The sequence below is a fragment of the Montipora capricornis genome, chromosome 13 (genome assembly GCF_036669925.1).
Source record: "Montipora capricornis isolate CH-2021 chromosome 13, ASM3666992v2, whole genome shotgun sequence".
In the NCBI taxonomy this organism is placed as follows: Eukaryota; Metazoa; Cnidaria; class Anthozoa; order Scleractinia; family Acroporidae; genus Montipora; species Montipora capricornis.
The window spans coordinates 43,869,958-43,887,457 of NC_090895.1; the positions used below are offsets into that span (position 1 = coordinate 43,869,958).

At 39.2% G+C, this 17,500-nt stretch overlaps 1 protein-coding gene across 1 annotated transcript in view; it reads right to left on the minus strand.

Annotated features, from left to right (window-relative positions):
• Positions 1 to 4,131: 4,131 nt before the first annotated feature.
• The window catches only part of LOC138030327 (GA-binding protein alpha chain-like), a 23,799-nt gene continuing 10,430 nt past the window's right edge, over positions 4,132 to 17,500 (minus strand). Inside the window, exons 2-4 of the mRNA XM_068878253.1 lie at positions 11,173 to 11,407; positions 7,959 to 8,107; positions 4,132 to 4,999 (exon numbers count right to left, since the gene is read on the minus strand). Of these exons, the coding sequence (XP_068734354.1) occupies positions 4,776 to 4,999; positions 7,959 to 8,107; positions 11,173 to 11,351 (552 nt within the window). The 5' untranslated portion in view covers positions 11,352 to 11,407 and the 3' untranslated portion in view covers positions 4,132 to 4,775. The remainder of the gene's footprint in view (positions 5,000 to 7,958; positions 8,108 to 11,172; positions 11,408 to 17,500) is intronic.

Genomic DNA, 17,500 nt, shown 5'->3' on the forward strand with positions numbered 1-17,500 from the left:
ACGAGGAAAAACAAACGGTCCCCATTTTATAACCTGGGGCCCGTTTCTCGAAATTCCCGAAACTTTATGGGCCATTTTCGGGTGTCACAATTCCCTTTGTATCTCAAGAAGGGAGAGGATTTAAGTCATCAAACTTCACAGTCATTTTTCTTTTTATTACCTTTAAAACATGTTACAAGATAGAGTTTCCAAAACTAGCAGTTGGCAGTTTCTCAAATTGCTTTTCGGGCCCGAAACGTTTTCGGGACTTTCGAGAAACGGGCCCCTGGTCCCCTGCAGGGGGCATCCCACGTAAAATGTAGCAAGTTTTGCATAATAATAGAGTCAAATTCCCATCTCAACACGTCGCAAGGACAAAATCACTCCCAAATTGATGTTGCACAAGTATAAAAGTATCATTTCACACGAGGGAACACGTCGCTGCAACGTAGCCCTGAAACATGTACGCGGAATATTTTCATGTGTGTGCACATTTTGTCATTTTGTTCTCCCTACATGTCCCCGTTTCACGTCCCCGCTACATGTCCCCGTTTCACGTCCCCGCTACATGTCCCCGTTTCACGTCCCCGCGACGTTGCCTCAGTGTGCACTGCGCACGTTATGTCGCTGCAACATGACTTATTTGTTTATTAACTTTGCTAGTCAAGCTGACAGAGCGCCACAACAGCTTGCACCAATCACTGTGGCCCCTTTTTTACCCTACCAACCATGATACGCAACAGAAGACAGACCACAACGCCGGGAACTACGTGCTCTACTCTTAGCGACAAGTGTGTGGGTCCTTTTACGTCCCACAGGAATATGACCATTGAAGGGTTGTGAGACGGGGCCTATACGGTTTATCGTCCTTATCCGAGAAGAGTAGAGAGCCAAACCATTTGCAGATGTAATTACAAAGGCAGCACTTTCTCCTCAGTTGTTTAAAGATCCTGAGTGTTGGTCCGGCCAGAGTTGAACTCACGGTCTCCCGCGTGACAGCCCGATGCCCAACCACAGTGAGCCACCGGTGCGCGGTTCCCAGCAACACAGCGGCCATGTTGAGCCCTGAGGAATTGAAAACTTTTGCTTTACCTCACCGAAACTCGCTCCCACACATTTCAACTCGGGCTCAGGTGTATTGTCTATGGCCAATATGGCCGCCGCGCGAATAAGTTAAGGTACATTCCCAACGATGACGGCTACGGAAACCACAACGCGAGAAAGCAATAATATTATTGGTAAATAGAGGAAAAGCAACCTTTCAACACGTATTTTGCAGTTCTTAGCGTAACAACGACGTGAAATCACCAATCTTTTGGGTTTTAGCGACAACGTGAAAATACAAAATGTGACACCATCCATTCTCTACTTTTACTTTGGAAATGCTAGTACCAAATTTAAATTTAGGTACTCAGGCCACGTTCAACGACGAAAGACTTAGCATAGCGCAAAGTTTATTTATTTTTTGCTATTTTATTCCACTCAGTTTATGCTTACTTAACCATTGTCTGGTCTTCTACTTACATAAGAAACTTGTAAACCGTATCAACCTTCTGCATAAAAGAGCTTTGTTGGTCATAATAAATTCCGAATCATGAATGAATATTAACAAACTCTGTCCCACTTTTTGAACAATTTGTGGTTTGGGATTTTGAAGTGAAATATCTTTTTGTTACAAAGTTACTGTCTTCCATTCACTATCAGTTGCTCGTTTCGCCTTTTTAAGATTATTCCGGCTTTGACTATTAGCCAAGACCATTGATACAATACGACAACTTCATTCTCTCTTTGCCTCAGGAACAAAAATCATGCAAAAAGCTTACTCCAATTTCGAGGAACATCATTGAATTCCTTCATGGATAGGTGACAGAACACAGCCTTGTTTTACACCAAGCTTCACTTCATGCAGTGCTAGTTATTACTGATGAAATGCTTGACGCGTTTGATGGTGTCCTTTGGCAGCGTATTTTAGATGAATAATAAATGAATAAACTGTTTGAGTGAGGACTTGAGCTGCTGTTGAAAACTTTAATCCTAGCTTTCGCCAATCTAAGCTAATCTACGGCATCACCAGGGATTTAAGTTTTCAAAAAGCAGCTCAAGACTTCATTCCAACAGTTTATTTAGTGAGTCCCGAATGAAAAAAAAGAGACAAAAACTTGACACAATAGCCCAACTATATCACGATAAAGATAAATTATAACAAAACAAAGGAAAACTTTCCGGTTTTTATTCAAATTTTAGCTGTGACAATGGTCATTTCCTGATACAAAACTGAGACCAAGATACAGTCACTGTGGTTATTGATCAAACGAATGGGCGAAAAGCGGCTATAATTTACGGTTAGGTGAATATTACAACACGATTTCCTAGAAGCTTTGAACTGTTACTCTCAACAAAGAACAGCCGACAAATTTTCCCCAATTCAGTGAGTCGATGAGCAAATGAAGTTAGAAAGAGGAAGTCATTGTTTCTAATTCAAACGAAACGAGATTTTGTCTTTCAATCGTGAGGTTTCCATCTCGAGCCGAGATGACAGCAGAGACTGACCTTCGGACGGCGTACGAGTTCTGAACACTCGCGTTTCCAATCTCGACCCCATGGAGAGTGTCCGCTTTTCTTTAGGTCAGCACCAATTGGTACTGACAAAAAGAAAAGAGGACTCTGGAACGAGATTGGAGCTTTTCGAAAACAGACCATTTTACAGTTGTAGCTAAGTTACCTGGCCTATGAATGGAAGCGAGGCTGCCGGTGACCCTGTTTTGGTACAAACCTCCGTGCTTTTGTAATGTTAATACGGACTGATTAGAATTACAACCACACAACTTACATGATAAAAGCAGTGGGGCCTGTATCAATGCAAGGTCACCGGCAGCCTCGCAGCCATTCATAGGCTAGGTCGCTGAGCAAACAACTGTAAAATGGCCTATTGTCTTTCTTTAAACGTAATGCGCGTGGCCAGTACAGAAAACTCGTTCTCCGATCTGAAGGTTGCTAGTATTAATATTCGGTTGATAACAAATGAACAAAGGAAAAAGGGCTTTTTGACTGTCCCCTTATCGTGAAAGCGAGAGAAAAGGAGAAAAGCATTTATCTACTTGAAGTAACTCACTTTTATAAAGTTCTCGAGGGAAATAGTTGTCGAAAGCCGTACTCTACTTGAGCCTTTGTTTTGAAAAAAAGCCCGACCAACAGAGTTTTCGTTTAGTTACGTTTTGTAATTCTACAGGCCGCGGTCGATGCACATGTATAGTAATACCGGAGAAACAATATCAGCCTTATCAGCTTTATTCCACTCATTTGCCATTCGGAAGTGGAATAAATACAATACTATTTCATTTACACCGAAAACGGAATGTCTCAAGAGTACAAGACAAATATTCCATATATTCTCATTCCGGAACAGTTGAAATTCTAATTAAGCAAATATAAAAGTAGATAATTACATTTCAAGGATTTACAACAATAAGGAACTTGACGGACAAAGAAGAATTGAACAAGGATCACTTCTGCGTATTACTCACTAACGCCCAGCTTTTGAAGTCCGCAAAGGGAACATAAGCCTGCGCACCAAGGGTGCACCGAACCATTTGGTTCTTAACAAATTTGTTAAGCTAAGCATCCATGTGTAAGGATATTTGTCACTTTTCTGCATCAGTTGTTTATGCGTGGTCGTAGACTATGCCCGACATTTGAACAAAGATATAATCTTAGTCAATATAATGTAAAGGTTCAAGTAAAACTACGATCCTCGCAGTTACGAACGCAATTTTAGCAATTGCGTAGAGAAGCCTGAAAAATTCAGGACTTCAACGGGGTTTGAACTTTTTGGTTTGCAAGCCTACTTTCAAGAATACTCTTTTTGGCGGGTGCTGATTGAACAACGAATCAGACGAATATGTAAGGAGCGGAAAGGAATCAACCAGTATAATGTAGATGTTGCACTGGGTCAATAACTATGCAAAATAGCGTGCAAGAGACGGGCGGCTCTTTCAAAGGAATGCAATCGTCGGCGAGAATTATCGCAGCGGTATTGCGGTAGCAATTTTGAGGCTTAGCAGGAAAAGTGGTAATATCATTAAGGAAACTTCCGGAAACCCTTGTTTTTCATTCAGTTTATGAAACTCACGAAATCAAAAATGGGAAAAGTCCTTTGTTTTGCCGGATGTAAGTTATATTTAATTTTATCTCAATATCAATACTGCATGAATATTTTGACAAGGCACGAATAGTTTAAAACGTATCTTTGCCCGAATTTGGACAAGTTTATATATAACTTTTTTTTGGATCATGACATTTTTTTGATAAAATATTTACATGAAAACGAATCAACGCGTTACCAAACTGACACTAATTTTGTCGTTAGAAACTCTCTTTTTCTACAAACAGCTCATTTGCATCTAATATTAAATCTACATTACTATGGAACTTAAATCTACTTCAGTGAAACTCTGTCCATGTCGCGACGAGTCAATGCTTATGTCATTTCTTTTTACAAATAAAAACTCTTTTTCTCTGCATAAAATGAAAGTAACAAAAATCCTAGAACATCAACGCCGTTTTGAAGGAACCACAAACATTGTTGACCTTGTTTTGAAACGGCGGAGCCTACCATGTTTTCCCTCTCTCCTGTTGGAATTCCAAACTTTCTGAAGTTGTAGTCTTGCTTGTTTTTTCAGATTTTTTCTGCTTACTAACTGCTTTGACGTCAGTCTGTAGCCAACACCCATATCACAAACCAATAATTCTCACTCCAGTTAATCTGTCATAAAATAGGGCGTCAAATATTGATCTCCTTAATTCTGCAATGCAACAGCATTCCTTAGTCTTCTTTGGAAGTCCTGGTAGAGAATATTTCCTCCCTCTGGGACTCTGTACAGAAACATGTCAACAGTCATTAGACAAAGAGCTTTGCCGTTCATTTGGAATCTATCAGGTCTGACACTGTTGAGGTTGAAAACCTCCGACATCCACTGTAGCCAGCGGGACACGTCTTCTCGGCTCCATTTCCTGGGATCAGCTGAAAAACGGAAAACATACTCAAATAAGCATCGTTCAGTAAAACCAAAATTCTTTGTTGTAGAAAGCGAGTCTGTTCCCCACCTTACCGCATTTTTAAACGAAGTCTAGACAACAACTATCAAAAACTATTTTAAGAGAGAAGTGAGTTTTTTTCAAGAAGAGAAATACTCGTCTTCCTTGGCCTTGCCCTGTAGACACTGTTTCCGACTAACTTCATAATATACACAAAATTTACCTAAAATGGAAATATCTACGTCGCACTTTCCGTTAAGCATATTTTTTGCCCCACGCTAAAAGCGATAGTTTCCCATAGTTTCGGTCTTTCAAAATTCATTTCTTCTCTTTTTCCTTTCCTATTTCAAAAGCTTCGAGGCTTTTATAGTACATTTCCTTCTCCGATTCAAAGCTCGCACCTTATCTCCTAATAAGATCACAATAAAGGAAATTCCCCGGTAAATGGAATCTTCTCTTGTAAAGGTTTAAGGTACACACATCCCGTCAAATGAATGGTTTCCTTTCTATGATTTTTCCTTTGAGAAAAATCTTACCAAAATTCTAAAATTTTTCTTGGATCCTAACTTGGGGTTCTAATGCTTGGCGTTTTTAATCAGAAGAACTATTAAAGGGGCTAAGTCACGCAATTTTAGGCAAAATCAGCACTGATCGAATGGTCATAGAATTAACTAAAACATAGTTAATAGAGGGGACTGGTTTTGAAGCTCGGCAGACATCAAAGGAACAAACAAAGATGCCAAGATTTATGTTGGAAAGTCCATGACCGTGCACAATCTTTTGTTTTGCGCTCATACACTATGCATGAATTACGTAACCAACACGTTTCTATTGGTTAGTTCCTCAGTACGGAGTAAACAACTATTGTGTTTTGTGCACGGTCAAGGACAAAAAAGAGAACAAAAACATACAACAAAGAAATTTCTCCGGTTTCATAACCATTCCCCTCGATTAACTATGTCTAAAATATTAAAATAACTGTTCAAAACTATAGAAGATCTCTAACAAAACGCAGGGAAGCCAAGAAGGGACATGGATCGACAAAACTGGAGAGGATTGAAATGGATTGAATTTGGGTAAATTTGGAAAACGTCGGCCCACCGTTTTTCAGTTGTCAGTTGCGTTCTCAGTTGTTATGTGGCCGTGATTTTGAAAATGAAAGACTCTTGTTCTGCCAATTTGACGTTTAGAGCTCATAATTAACAAAATTAAACAAAACTACCTAAAATAGCGTGACCTAGCCCCTTTAAGAAAGTGCGTTCAAGTTCCAAAAATCCTATTCGTATTTTCACACTGAAATCAGCTCTCTTGAACTTGACCCAATTTATACAATCATGTCAAGAAGTTCTGAGACTGTTTGTAATTGATTTCTTCATGCTCTTTGTTCGCGAGAGTTTGTACACGTCCCTGCTGTGTAAGTGGTCCTAACTTATGCTCTCCGGCTTTTTCTGATGTAGCATTCTATCACTGGACGAAGCATACGTTGCGTTGCGGAAAATTAACTTTTACCAAAGGGTGTGCAGGGCACGTCTGTCAGTTTTAGATCTATGATTGCGTACCGGGGGCCCGTTTCTCGAAAGTCCCGAAACTTTACGGGCCATTTTCGGGTGCCACAATTCCCTTTGTATCTCAAGAACGGAGAGGATTTAAGTCGTCAAACTTCACAGTCACTTTGCTGTTTGTTGCCTTGAAAACATGTTAAAAGACAAGCGGTTGACAGTTTCACAAATGGCATTTTCGGGACTTTCGAGAAACGGGCCCCTGTTCCGATAAACATGGACTTAACTTTGTAATTTTCGATTGCTGATGTTTTTCGTACTTTTTTTGCCATTGTTAGACCACACACGAATGCGTAGCCACAGTAAACAGAGCATAAGTTGAGCGAAAAAGCTGTCTGGACATTCGGTTGAGTTCAGTGGATAAGACGGGAAAGTTCTAAGGCAAAAATGTGATGTCAACTTGTAACAACTTAAAGTGAAAGCACAAACCATAGCTATAAATACAGTTAAGCGGATTTTAATGCTTAAGTCGCCGGATAAAAATCCTGCCATATCAAAATTTGAAGTAATTTGTGTACGCTACGACTCTTGGAGTGCAATGTTGTTTATTTATGGCCTGAGCGCGAATCTTCCGAGCCAATCAGCAGTAAGGGGATGAATGTACTTTTCAGCATGCATCATTTCGTCCGTTGAGTGAAACTTTTAAAAAGCTTAAGACAGTTGATTATGACAATTGATTACTTTGCCTTGTATACTGACAATTAATTTATCATTCATCATGTTTTATCATGGTCAATAATTACAATGCATGATGATAATCAATGGATCCAGGTTCTAAAATAACAAGAGGTGTTTTCTTTCCGTTACAGGTGCAAGTAATATAACTAATAATTAAGTCACTATAACGCGAAACTCTAGAAAGTTTAAGGAAAATGGAACATTCTGGAACGCTTCAGTTCATAAGCGCTTCAAAAAAATCTCTGAACGGTTCACTGTAAATTTCGAAAAATTTACTAAGGGATTGTAACGTGAATTTGTCTCCTGCTGATTGGACTGTTCTGTTTGAGAGACGTCCTTTCTTTTCTTTTCCGTAAACCTGAAATGAGCTTAAGAAGACGTTTTGGTCTTCCATATTATATGACTGACATGATCCATAAAACAATGCTTTGTGGTACAAAAGCCGCCTTTTCGTTTAAAATCCCGATATCATTAGAGATCTAAACAATCCTTCCTAGCTTCCTTTGCAATTTAAGTGTCGGACTCCAGGTTTCTTCTGGAAATACAAAAGTTCATAGCGCATTTTTAGAGCCAGAAGTTTCGAAAGAAAGTTGACGAAGCTCTGTTGCTGTATCAGTCGAGCACGTACAGTTTTTTGTCATTGTCGAAACTGTATATTCTTCGAAGTAAAAATTCAATTTATTGCAAACAATGTTTGATTCTACGTACCATCTTTTAACGGCTCCTCTTGGAAGACTTCGTATTTTTCTTGTTTAACATTGACCCTCGTCGTGCCCGGCTGCATCTTGTCAATGAATCGTGCGTGTTGAAACACACTTGGTCGAAGAGGTACTGGATAAGCCAGAGTTGGATCTAGTCTAGGAAAAACACAAGCCATAACGAACTCAACAACGCAAATTCTGAACTGGATTTGAATGATGTCAGTCCATGCATATATAGCGTGAGATAGGGCTAAAGGCACTCTTGTATAACCGGAAGTGTTTAATGGCTAATTTCCTGTAGACGTTGTTTGTATGCTTTGCACGATTCAAGCCAACAAATATTTCGGGGATTACGGGTTTTTTTCACACGATAAGTCGGTGATCAGTTGCGAGTCGCTTTTAAATGAAACTGGTTTATGCGTTTGAATTTTCTTTGAAAAAGAGATAAAAAAGAAGAGACTTGAGTCAAAAAAATGGGCGAAGACAACAATTCTGGAAACGCCTTTCCATTAAAATGACGAAATTCTGCTTAAGGAAGGAAGCTTGTATTCCATTTTTATAACACCTTCCAATGAACTTTACATCAACAACGATTGCGGAATTCCGGAATAACAAAAAAGACGGATATATCAAGACATAATTATCTCAAATCCGAAGAGTACCTGAAGGATGACATGCCGCAGTAAAATGTCTTTGATAAATAGAATCTGAGCGGAGACAAGTAACTTCTAGCTTGGCAGCTTGGGTATGAAAATCACAAAAGGCAACGGCTCCTCTGTTTTCTGTACTAAAGCTGGCTATGAGTCAACAGGCATTCTTCATAGATCGTTCAAGCAAACACGTCATGGAATTCTGACGTCATAAATCCATATATAGGTAAGAGGTTTATTCCAAATCCTCTTTCAAAAGAAGTGTTCCAAAAGGCTCAAGAAACAACAATGGAAAGAGCATTTACAGTTTAAGCACTCCAACTTATTCGATCTAGTCATCTAAATCTTCTACGTTTGTTTTCTTAAATTCGTGACTAGGCAGATTTCCTGCAAAGGGGTCTGGTATGCAAAGTTACTTGCTGAAAAGAACATAATCATATGGTTTTCAAGATTATTTTCGCGCCGTGAGTCGCTAACAATGATCTCGAGAGCAGCCATGCCGAAAATCTGAGGACGTGATGAAATGTGAAAGCCGAACAGGAACTTAAAGGTTATAATGAATTACCCAAAACAAAAGGCTTCTCCTGTTGAGGTCAGAATTACGTAAAAAAAGGTAGAACAACATCTTTAAAAGTACGTGCTTCCAGGAGACAAGTAGAGCAGGACGCAGAGGTGTCATATGAGCATCCGAACTTTGGCATTAGTCAAACACGTATTGCATTTCCTCCATGGGGCCTGGAAGGAGTTTTTTTTGGATCAACATAGAAATTTCTTTGAGATATATTTAGAACGTTTCTTCCTTGGCTCTCTACTTTTTAAAAATTGATCTGATAATCGCGTTTAGTCTCGCGTGTTTTAAGCCTTGTTGTTTTTCATCCACGATACTAAAATTTGATGCATTAAAAATGTCTAAACTCTCCCCGACGCTTCCAACCGAATCGTCCAGCCAACCATAAAAACGCTTTTCCCTATTGAGGTTATTCTAAGTTAGAAATAAAGTACTGCAAATTCACTGTGTAAGACAATGTACTCCATAATAAATTATTATTATAGTACATGTGTATAGAACATAAAAATCTGACGAAGAAAAGTCTAAAATGGATAGTTCAATTTTGACTTCTGTTCTTTTCCGGTATAAAAGGTTCAGTTATCAAAGTTTTTCAGTTGGTTTGGCAAACGGAAACAGAGATATTTAAAACAGCTTTTACTTGTAACCAAACAAAGCCAAGATATATATTTTTCCAGGTTTTATTTTTTCTACGAAAGAATTTCGAAGATGCATTTCAATTGCCTCAAGTGTTATTAGCTTATGACACTTGTCAGGTAAAAGAAATATACGGTTAATTTTCCCCAATAAACAACAGAGAAGAAAGGGATCAAATTTTGTTTTCAAACTTTCGGTGTCTGGATATTGCATTGCACAAATTCTTCCCCTTATTACGTCACATTCGCCTCTCCTTTTTTCAAAATTCGAGTACTTATGATTTTTATTTAGCGAAAAATATTGCGCACAGTGTCAGATTTGAATTGACTCACTCCAAGATAAAAAAAGCCTAACTTAATTAATCTAAACTTTCCTTGGTGATGATTTCTGGGCAACGCCGGCTCTTCTTCATCCGGATAACAGTTTCGAGTTGGTCCAGGAAAATCAAACAGTTTGTCTTCTCCGTTCTTTTGTTTATTGATTTCACAAAACCCACAGAAAGTTCTTGGACCGTTTTCTGTGGAGAGTTTTCGAATCTTTGATCTTTGAATTTTCCGTAAGCAAAGTGAAAAGTTGTGGAGTTCGCATGCATTCTTCTCTCTTAATACCGTATTTTTCGGAGAAAAGTAGAGCACATAAGATAATATATTCAAAAATTCGCAGTGAAGTAGTCTCTTGAAGCCTGGGGCGTTTCAAAACAAAGTTTCTCATCGTCGCAGTAAGGTTGGGAAATTAATATTAACTCGGCGATAAACGGTTACTAGTTAGATGTTAACATTTCTCTTTTCTTGAAATGAAAAATTAACCAATGAAATAGCGAAATAAAGTACAAGCGGAGTAAATCGATCAAACGTCATATAACCGAATATTGCCTCACTGGAGAGATCATGAGAAAGTATGTATTTTGGTGTGTTGAATATAACGTCTGAATACCGCAAGAGTTTGCGCTTACCTTAGTTTAAATAATCCGTCCAAAGTACTGCACGCCAACAGAAACCTTAAGAATTCGCCGGCAAGACAACAACCTTAATATCTCTATAGTAATGAAAGTGTGCTTTGAGTGATTTGTACGTCTGTTCCGTGTTGTGTCGCACGAAAGCCCTGGTGTTGCTAGTTTTTGCTTGAACCACAGATTGGGATCAGAGGAAATCGAGAAACATTTAACAGATTTAGTTCAAAGCAAAGTGTATACGGAGGCGGAAGCAGAGGTCGGAAACACGTTCTAAATTTGGTCACAAAGCTGACACGGCAAGAATTTGTAACCGCTTTTAGACCTTTGAATTTCAACAATTTTAACGGCTACACAAGAGAATCTTGGAGAAGCACGTACGCGTACGATAAGTGACAAAACATAAATTGAAGCTCACCTGGAGTTTGATTTGTTGTGTTCGTTCGCATCAATTGCAACTTGGTAAGGGTATACCTCTGGTCTTGGGCTACCGGGCCAAACGCGTGGTTCGTGACTCAGTGGAAGGCTGTCAAACCGTTGCCGGGGTTTCTCGGTGTGTTGTAAAGCTCTGGACTGGTTTTCTCTTGAGGAATACATGCTACCGGCTTTGCTCGCTTATGCTTCTTGATATTTCCGTCCCACGCCCACAAAAGCTGAAACCACAAGAAAGAAGCGAAACAACAGAGCGTCAGCGAGCCATTGTAGTAAGTAGCTGTCATGCGGTGACCTCCTGGCCGCCAACCGGAAATTACATGGCGCGAAATTTGTTCAACTTGTCACCGGCCATAGAAATGCAAAGTAAAGCTCACGGTTCTATTTTCCAAATATGTTTCAATTTAATGTTATGTTTTGTCCCCAGAGGCGCACTAAACCGATCAAATTGTTGGTTGGCTAGTTAATAATATGATCATTGCACGAAGTAATCCAGCACGTGACGGTGTGTGTACCACAAAAAAGCTGACGGGAAATGAACCGGAAACGGAAAAATGACGTTATCAGTTATTGGTGGCCGGAAATGAGGACAATGAGCTTCACTCGACATGGCGGCGTGGCCTTTTAGTTTTGTTGACAAAAGAAACAAAAGATTGCTTTCAAAAGAGCAAACAATTCTGTTCCAGACCTGGGATGATTATTTCTCTTTTTAAACTCAAATAAACGTGACGGAAATAGAATGCAATTGTTTTTAAAGTTATCTGTAAAAATTATTAGTTTCCGGTCTGCGACATTAGTCAGCGAATAACAATGTAAAAATTACACTGCGGTTTTGAACCGGAAATGCCTTCCACGTATGGTTTGATCCTGTGAAAATGATTAATTCAAAAATGCAACTTGTGCTTCGGTGACTTCATAATCTTTCAGGAATCTTTGGTTTGAAAATTGGAAAATGTTTTCTTTATTAGAACTGTGAGCTTCATTTGAAGCGACTGCGAGACTCGATGATTGTTCCCAATACACTTTTTTATTTGCTCTATGACATGGCAAGTTAATAGCATTAGCAGTAATGACAGAGGCTTAGTAATTAAAATTGTGAGCATCCAGTAGTTCTGCTCGCTGGAAACGGGAAATGTCATGTTAAAAGGCCACTCGAGAGTTATGAAGAACTTTTCCTGTTAACTTCCCACTGAGATTTCCTCACATTCTTAAATCACAAAAGACAGTTCATACAAACTATTCAACTTTCATAGCAATTTTTGAAAGTGCTATTATATTGATAAATACTTGAGTTGCTTCATCTTCTCCTGGATCAACGCAGAACGAATCGAAAACGGCTGGCATAATCATTTTATAAATACACGCCATTTTCTCGCAGCAGACTAAACAATTTGGGTAACTGTTTCTTCGGCTTACAGCTTTCAACCCATCTTGAACTTTGGATCAGTCTGTAAGTTCTCTTTACTCAGTGCGACTTCAGTCTAATGCCATGAAAGAGAACGCGTTGCAACTGATTCTCTTCAGTAGCTTTCCGTCGTATACCGGCTTCTATAAGCCTTCTTAAAAAAAGGGAAAAGTCAATACGGCTGTCTGATAAAACGTTTCCCGTCGGATTGAGAGTAGGCCAGAACTAAGGCCAGATCCATTTGACAGAACTGACCGGCCAAACAGGGCATTTGGATGGATTGACTCTTCAACGCCTTCAAATTAACACACTTCTAGGATGATATATGCCATGGATTATCATGCAAATGTTCCTTCAAATTCTTGTGACAATTTCTTTGCAAACTGACGAGTCTGGCCGGCCAGTTCTGACAAAAGGAAAGCGCCCTAAGCTTCCAGTGGACTGGCTGAAAATCCTGAAAGAATGCGTAACTTGATAAGTCATTATCTGCCAAGAATGTAGCGGCCAACGCCCTGGTTAAGCCGACATTGGCACGTGGACTAAATCGTATCCGCGGTTAAGCTCTCTTCAGAGAGACTTGGTTGATTTCGAATTCCTGATAAAAATTAAAAAAAAAAACTTTCTTTTGACACTTTTGAAAATTTCATTTTCAAACTTAATGGTAAGGCCAGCTTGTTCGTGAACTTGACATTGTAAAAACAGGGCTAAAAGATAGTGTTTACGTATGCCGCAAAAGAGCATCGAATTTGACTCATAATATTCCTGACCAGAGAAAGAGCCTTTGCGACATGTTTTGCGGGGTAGCTGTAATCCAGTCCTCAAATTTGTTACAGTTGCAAACTTTACGGATGTTACAAAATTCACACGGAATTTAATAAGGGTGCTTTCCTTTACTAAAGAGTCTTTCATAAGGTCATCACTGACTAAGTTATAGTGTTGCCGTGTCCCGGCAGACTGTCATTTTTGCCTTATCTGTAAAGTACATCTTATCGAGTTCGCCGCCAAATGGCCTCATTTCAAGGGTATAGTTGAGAGTCAGTGTCACTCTTACAGTGAAAGACTTCCACCAAAAGGGATTGAGTGGTTTTGATTGATAAGACCTTCAGCAGAATGAAGTGACATGGGATGGGTGGGACGAGCTTTCACACTGCCTCAGCCTTTATTCCAAGCTTAGCGTCTAGTCTTTCTTGACCATGTTTTCTGATTTCTGGACTATCATGCGGCTAGTGTTGAAATATGCGACATTTTCAGAGATCGGCCGGTTTAACGCCAAAATGATAGAAAAACAAATTGGAATTTTCGTGTTCCCAGGTCAAATCGTGGCGCGTCGCACGACTCAGAGATGAATGTATTTCAGCATTTCAGTTGGGAACGCAAACTGATTTGATTCGATTCTCGAGCAGATTCAAAAGAAAGCCGTAATGAAAAGCAAAATGCAACATCCTCCATCTGGCAGGGTAACAGATTGTGTTAATATTGTTGAATTCAATAAAACAAAAAGATCAACAGCTTGAACAGACTCGGATCTAAAGTTACGAGAGAGAAAAGAAAGAAATTATCCGGTTGGTGGTACGGTAAAGAAAGATCTTTATTTCATAAAGAATGTCAAACCAAGTTTATCATCATGATATATAGTTTCCGCCAATGTTCTCGGCTAGCTTTGTTTGCAAGATGTTTTGATTTTAAAACCGTGTATTGTTACAACAAGTCCCTGTGGAATAATTGTGAGATCGTTCTATTGAGGAGCAGAATTGGCGAAGTGGTGAGAGCGCAAACCTCGGACCATCAATGTATTCCAAGTTCGATTTCCATACTCTGCGTCATATGTGGGTTGAGTTTGTTGGTTCTCTACTCTGCTCTGAGATGTTTTTCCCCAAGTTCTCCCGTCTTCCCGCCGGTCTACTAAAAATCAACGTTCCATTTATTTAACTGATTTCAGTTAATTTGCGTTGATTTCAATTTACAGTATCACAAATTAAGGTGTCCCAGCGCTAGAAAACTTGACACTTAAGGTGAAACTTCATCATCAAGATGCTGTACTAAATTCGTACGAAACTGGCGGAACAATTTTTGCGCACGAGGCTTCTATACACTTCTTGGCGTTTAGTTGTGATGCGAGAAAGCCAGAGAAACATCAAATAAACTGCCTAAAGCTACGGTATCTTGTAGTATGCATGGGACAAGAATGGTCCGCATTGTCCACGGAGTAAATTTTACTCAGTAAGCAACTTACAATCGTTTCACATGGTATTAACTCTAATCACTGGAACCACTTCCTTCGTATTTTTTCGGTGCTGCATATGATCGTCACATCCGAACTGGCCTCGACAAAACTCCCAGCTGTAATCGCTTATGTTGCTTCACCTTTGTGAGGTGTTTAAGACTAGTAGTGACGATGGAATGAGGAAACCGATCGCGGACAAATTGCCAGACTATCACTGTCGGATTTGCAAGTTGGCTATGAAAGCGTAATCGCCTCATTCAGCGATTTAGACAGTGTGATTTAGACAGTAAATCCTTTCCTGAGCAACGGGTCACAAGTTTAGTCCACCATTTCTCTTTGAAACAAGTCGAATTAAGGGACCACCTAAGACCTGCCTTAGCGCTGATTTCCGCGTAAAAAAAAACGGCAAACGACAGTTGAAGAATGACTGTGGGGTTAAACTGAGGCATTCCCAGGCACCCAGTTGCAAGTAGTTCTAGTTCGCTTTCTAATCGAAGTAGATAAATATCATGTGAAGTAGTAGAGGATCACAAAAGTGGATAAAAGGCACATACCAAGCTCAAAATCAATAATTAAAGCTGCTATATATGTGTGATAAAGTATGACTAACTCAAACATAAACTTGGCTTTGTACTCGAAAATAATTCTTCCTTCACCGGCGTGAACCAGCCAAAGGACCACGATGAGAAATTTCTGAACGAAATGCTCAAAAGAAACAATTATAGTACAATCGTTGTTGTGGAAAGCACAGAACCAGGCTGAATCGCAAAGGATAATAATGGCGGCCAGACGGACAAGTACTGACTTCCCTTTTGTAAACCTTCCGATAGTAATGAATGAATTAATCTCTTGGCCTGTTCTCCCTTATAAATTAATGTTTTTACGAAGTTTGCCTCAACTACTTAGTGGTTCATCAAAAGGGCTTAAACTTTGATTTCCTCCGCTGATTTATAAGTGACTGAAAATGTAATTAAAGAGACTCCGAAGTGTTTTTTCCGGGTAAAATTCGTGGATTATTCTGATTATTTTTGGACCACACATGATTGCAAAATACATCGTTCCTTTCTTTTCATAGTTCAAGAGAAAATCTCGGAAAGTTTCTTTTAATCTGACAAAAACTTAGCAGCTGTAGCAGAGTTAATATTGGATATAAACCTGAAGCTCTTCTCCACATACAGTTAGCAACTACCTGTCCCTCTTCCAGACTCTTTCAGAATCAGTACAGTATTTTCTTGGATTTTGCCTGCATGGACGAATATCGCGGTTTCAATCTCCTGTTATAGAGAAAGAACAACTTAGTGTATGATGTGGGGACTTTTTTCTTTTTCTTAACTTTTAATTGTGTATTTTCAATAGTTGTTCTTCCACGATGAAATGATATATGAAATGGATCATAGCTTCACTTGAGTTGTTCTTCCCTTCCGAAAATATATCTGTTGTAAACTACAGCGTGAATATTTGTGTTCAGCGTTCAGGCTTCTGAGTTTGACGGTTGGTTTTCCACTGCTCTGAGAGGTTTTTCTCTGGGAACCCCGGTTATACCCTCTCCTAAAAAAACCATGTTTGATTTGATTTGAGTTAATTTTGGTCTGTTTTTATGTAAAGTGACCCCAATTGGTGCCACAGCGCCAAACAAAATTGACACTTGAACAAGTTTATTATTATTATTATTATTATTATTGCAACACAGGAGCCGCAACCACCTTATAACTGAGAATTAAAACAAATGAAACCGAACTAGATCTATAGGGATCCTATATCTGCTCCACTTAAAAATGACCCTCCGCAAGATCTGTCAGTATTTGCCAACTTTTTTTGCTTGACATTAGAGAGATAAAAACCCACTTTACACTAACACAAATATCTGGCACTGAAGGAATTCCGAAATCTCGGTACCGTACCTATGTTTCAGTTTACGGGCACGGCACGTTAAATATTCCGTGTGTGAACACAACTGTTACAGTTAACACAAGGCATATTAGGCACAAATTAGTCTTCTCGGTCTTCTTTTGTTTCTGTGTTTTAGATGTGGCTCCATATTTGTTTGCTTGCATGGAATACAATTCATTCAAGCTGAACTATATACTCTCCTCAGTTTAGAGTCAAAAGTACAAATATCATGAGTTATGAGGCTTACATTTAGAAACAGTTGATGTTCAAAACTTTATCCACTGGATGAGTCACTATCCAGATTATAAAATATCCTCCATCTTAAAAAGTCGGCCAGGGTTTTTTACGAGCCTTTTCCTAGACGTGGTTAGAGTGTGCCAGTCACGGCTCGTGTATGAGTGTGTCTATTCATAGTTACGTGGGCGAAATGCTAAAATCTTTGCACAGATTGAATCCGTTGGAAAGTGACTTATCCAAGGGATACATAGTTATCCGCCCTTTGAACAATTAGGCCCTGGTTAACTAATTCCACATTTACGAACGGCTGATGGAAGGGACTGCGTCTTTGGATAATAGAAATATATCTATTGCACATAGCTTTAAAAGTTTCTAAAAACTCGTTTGTTTCGGAAGGTGTAGTTCTTTTAGCTAATTTTATCGATTTTGTTCTAGATTGTTGTAGAATTTGTTCTAGATATGTATAAAGTAGTAATTAGGGTTTTTAAGTTGTTCTGTTTTTAGAGTTTGAACTAGGAATTTACTTTTAATGTTTTGAATTGTGATGCGCAGATGAAA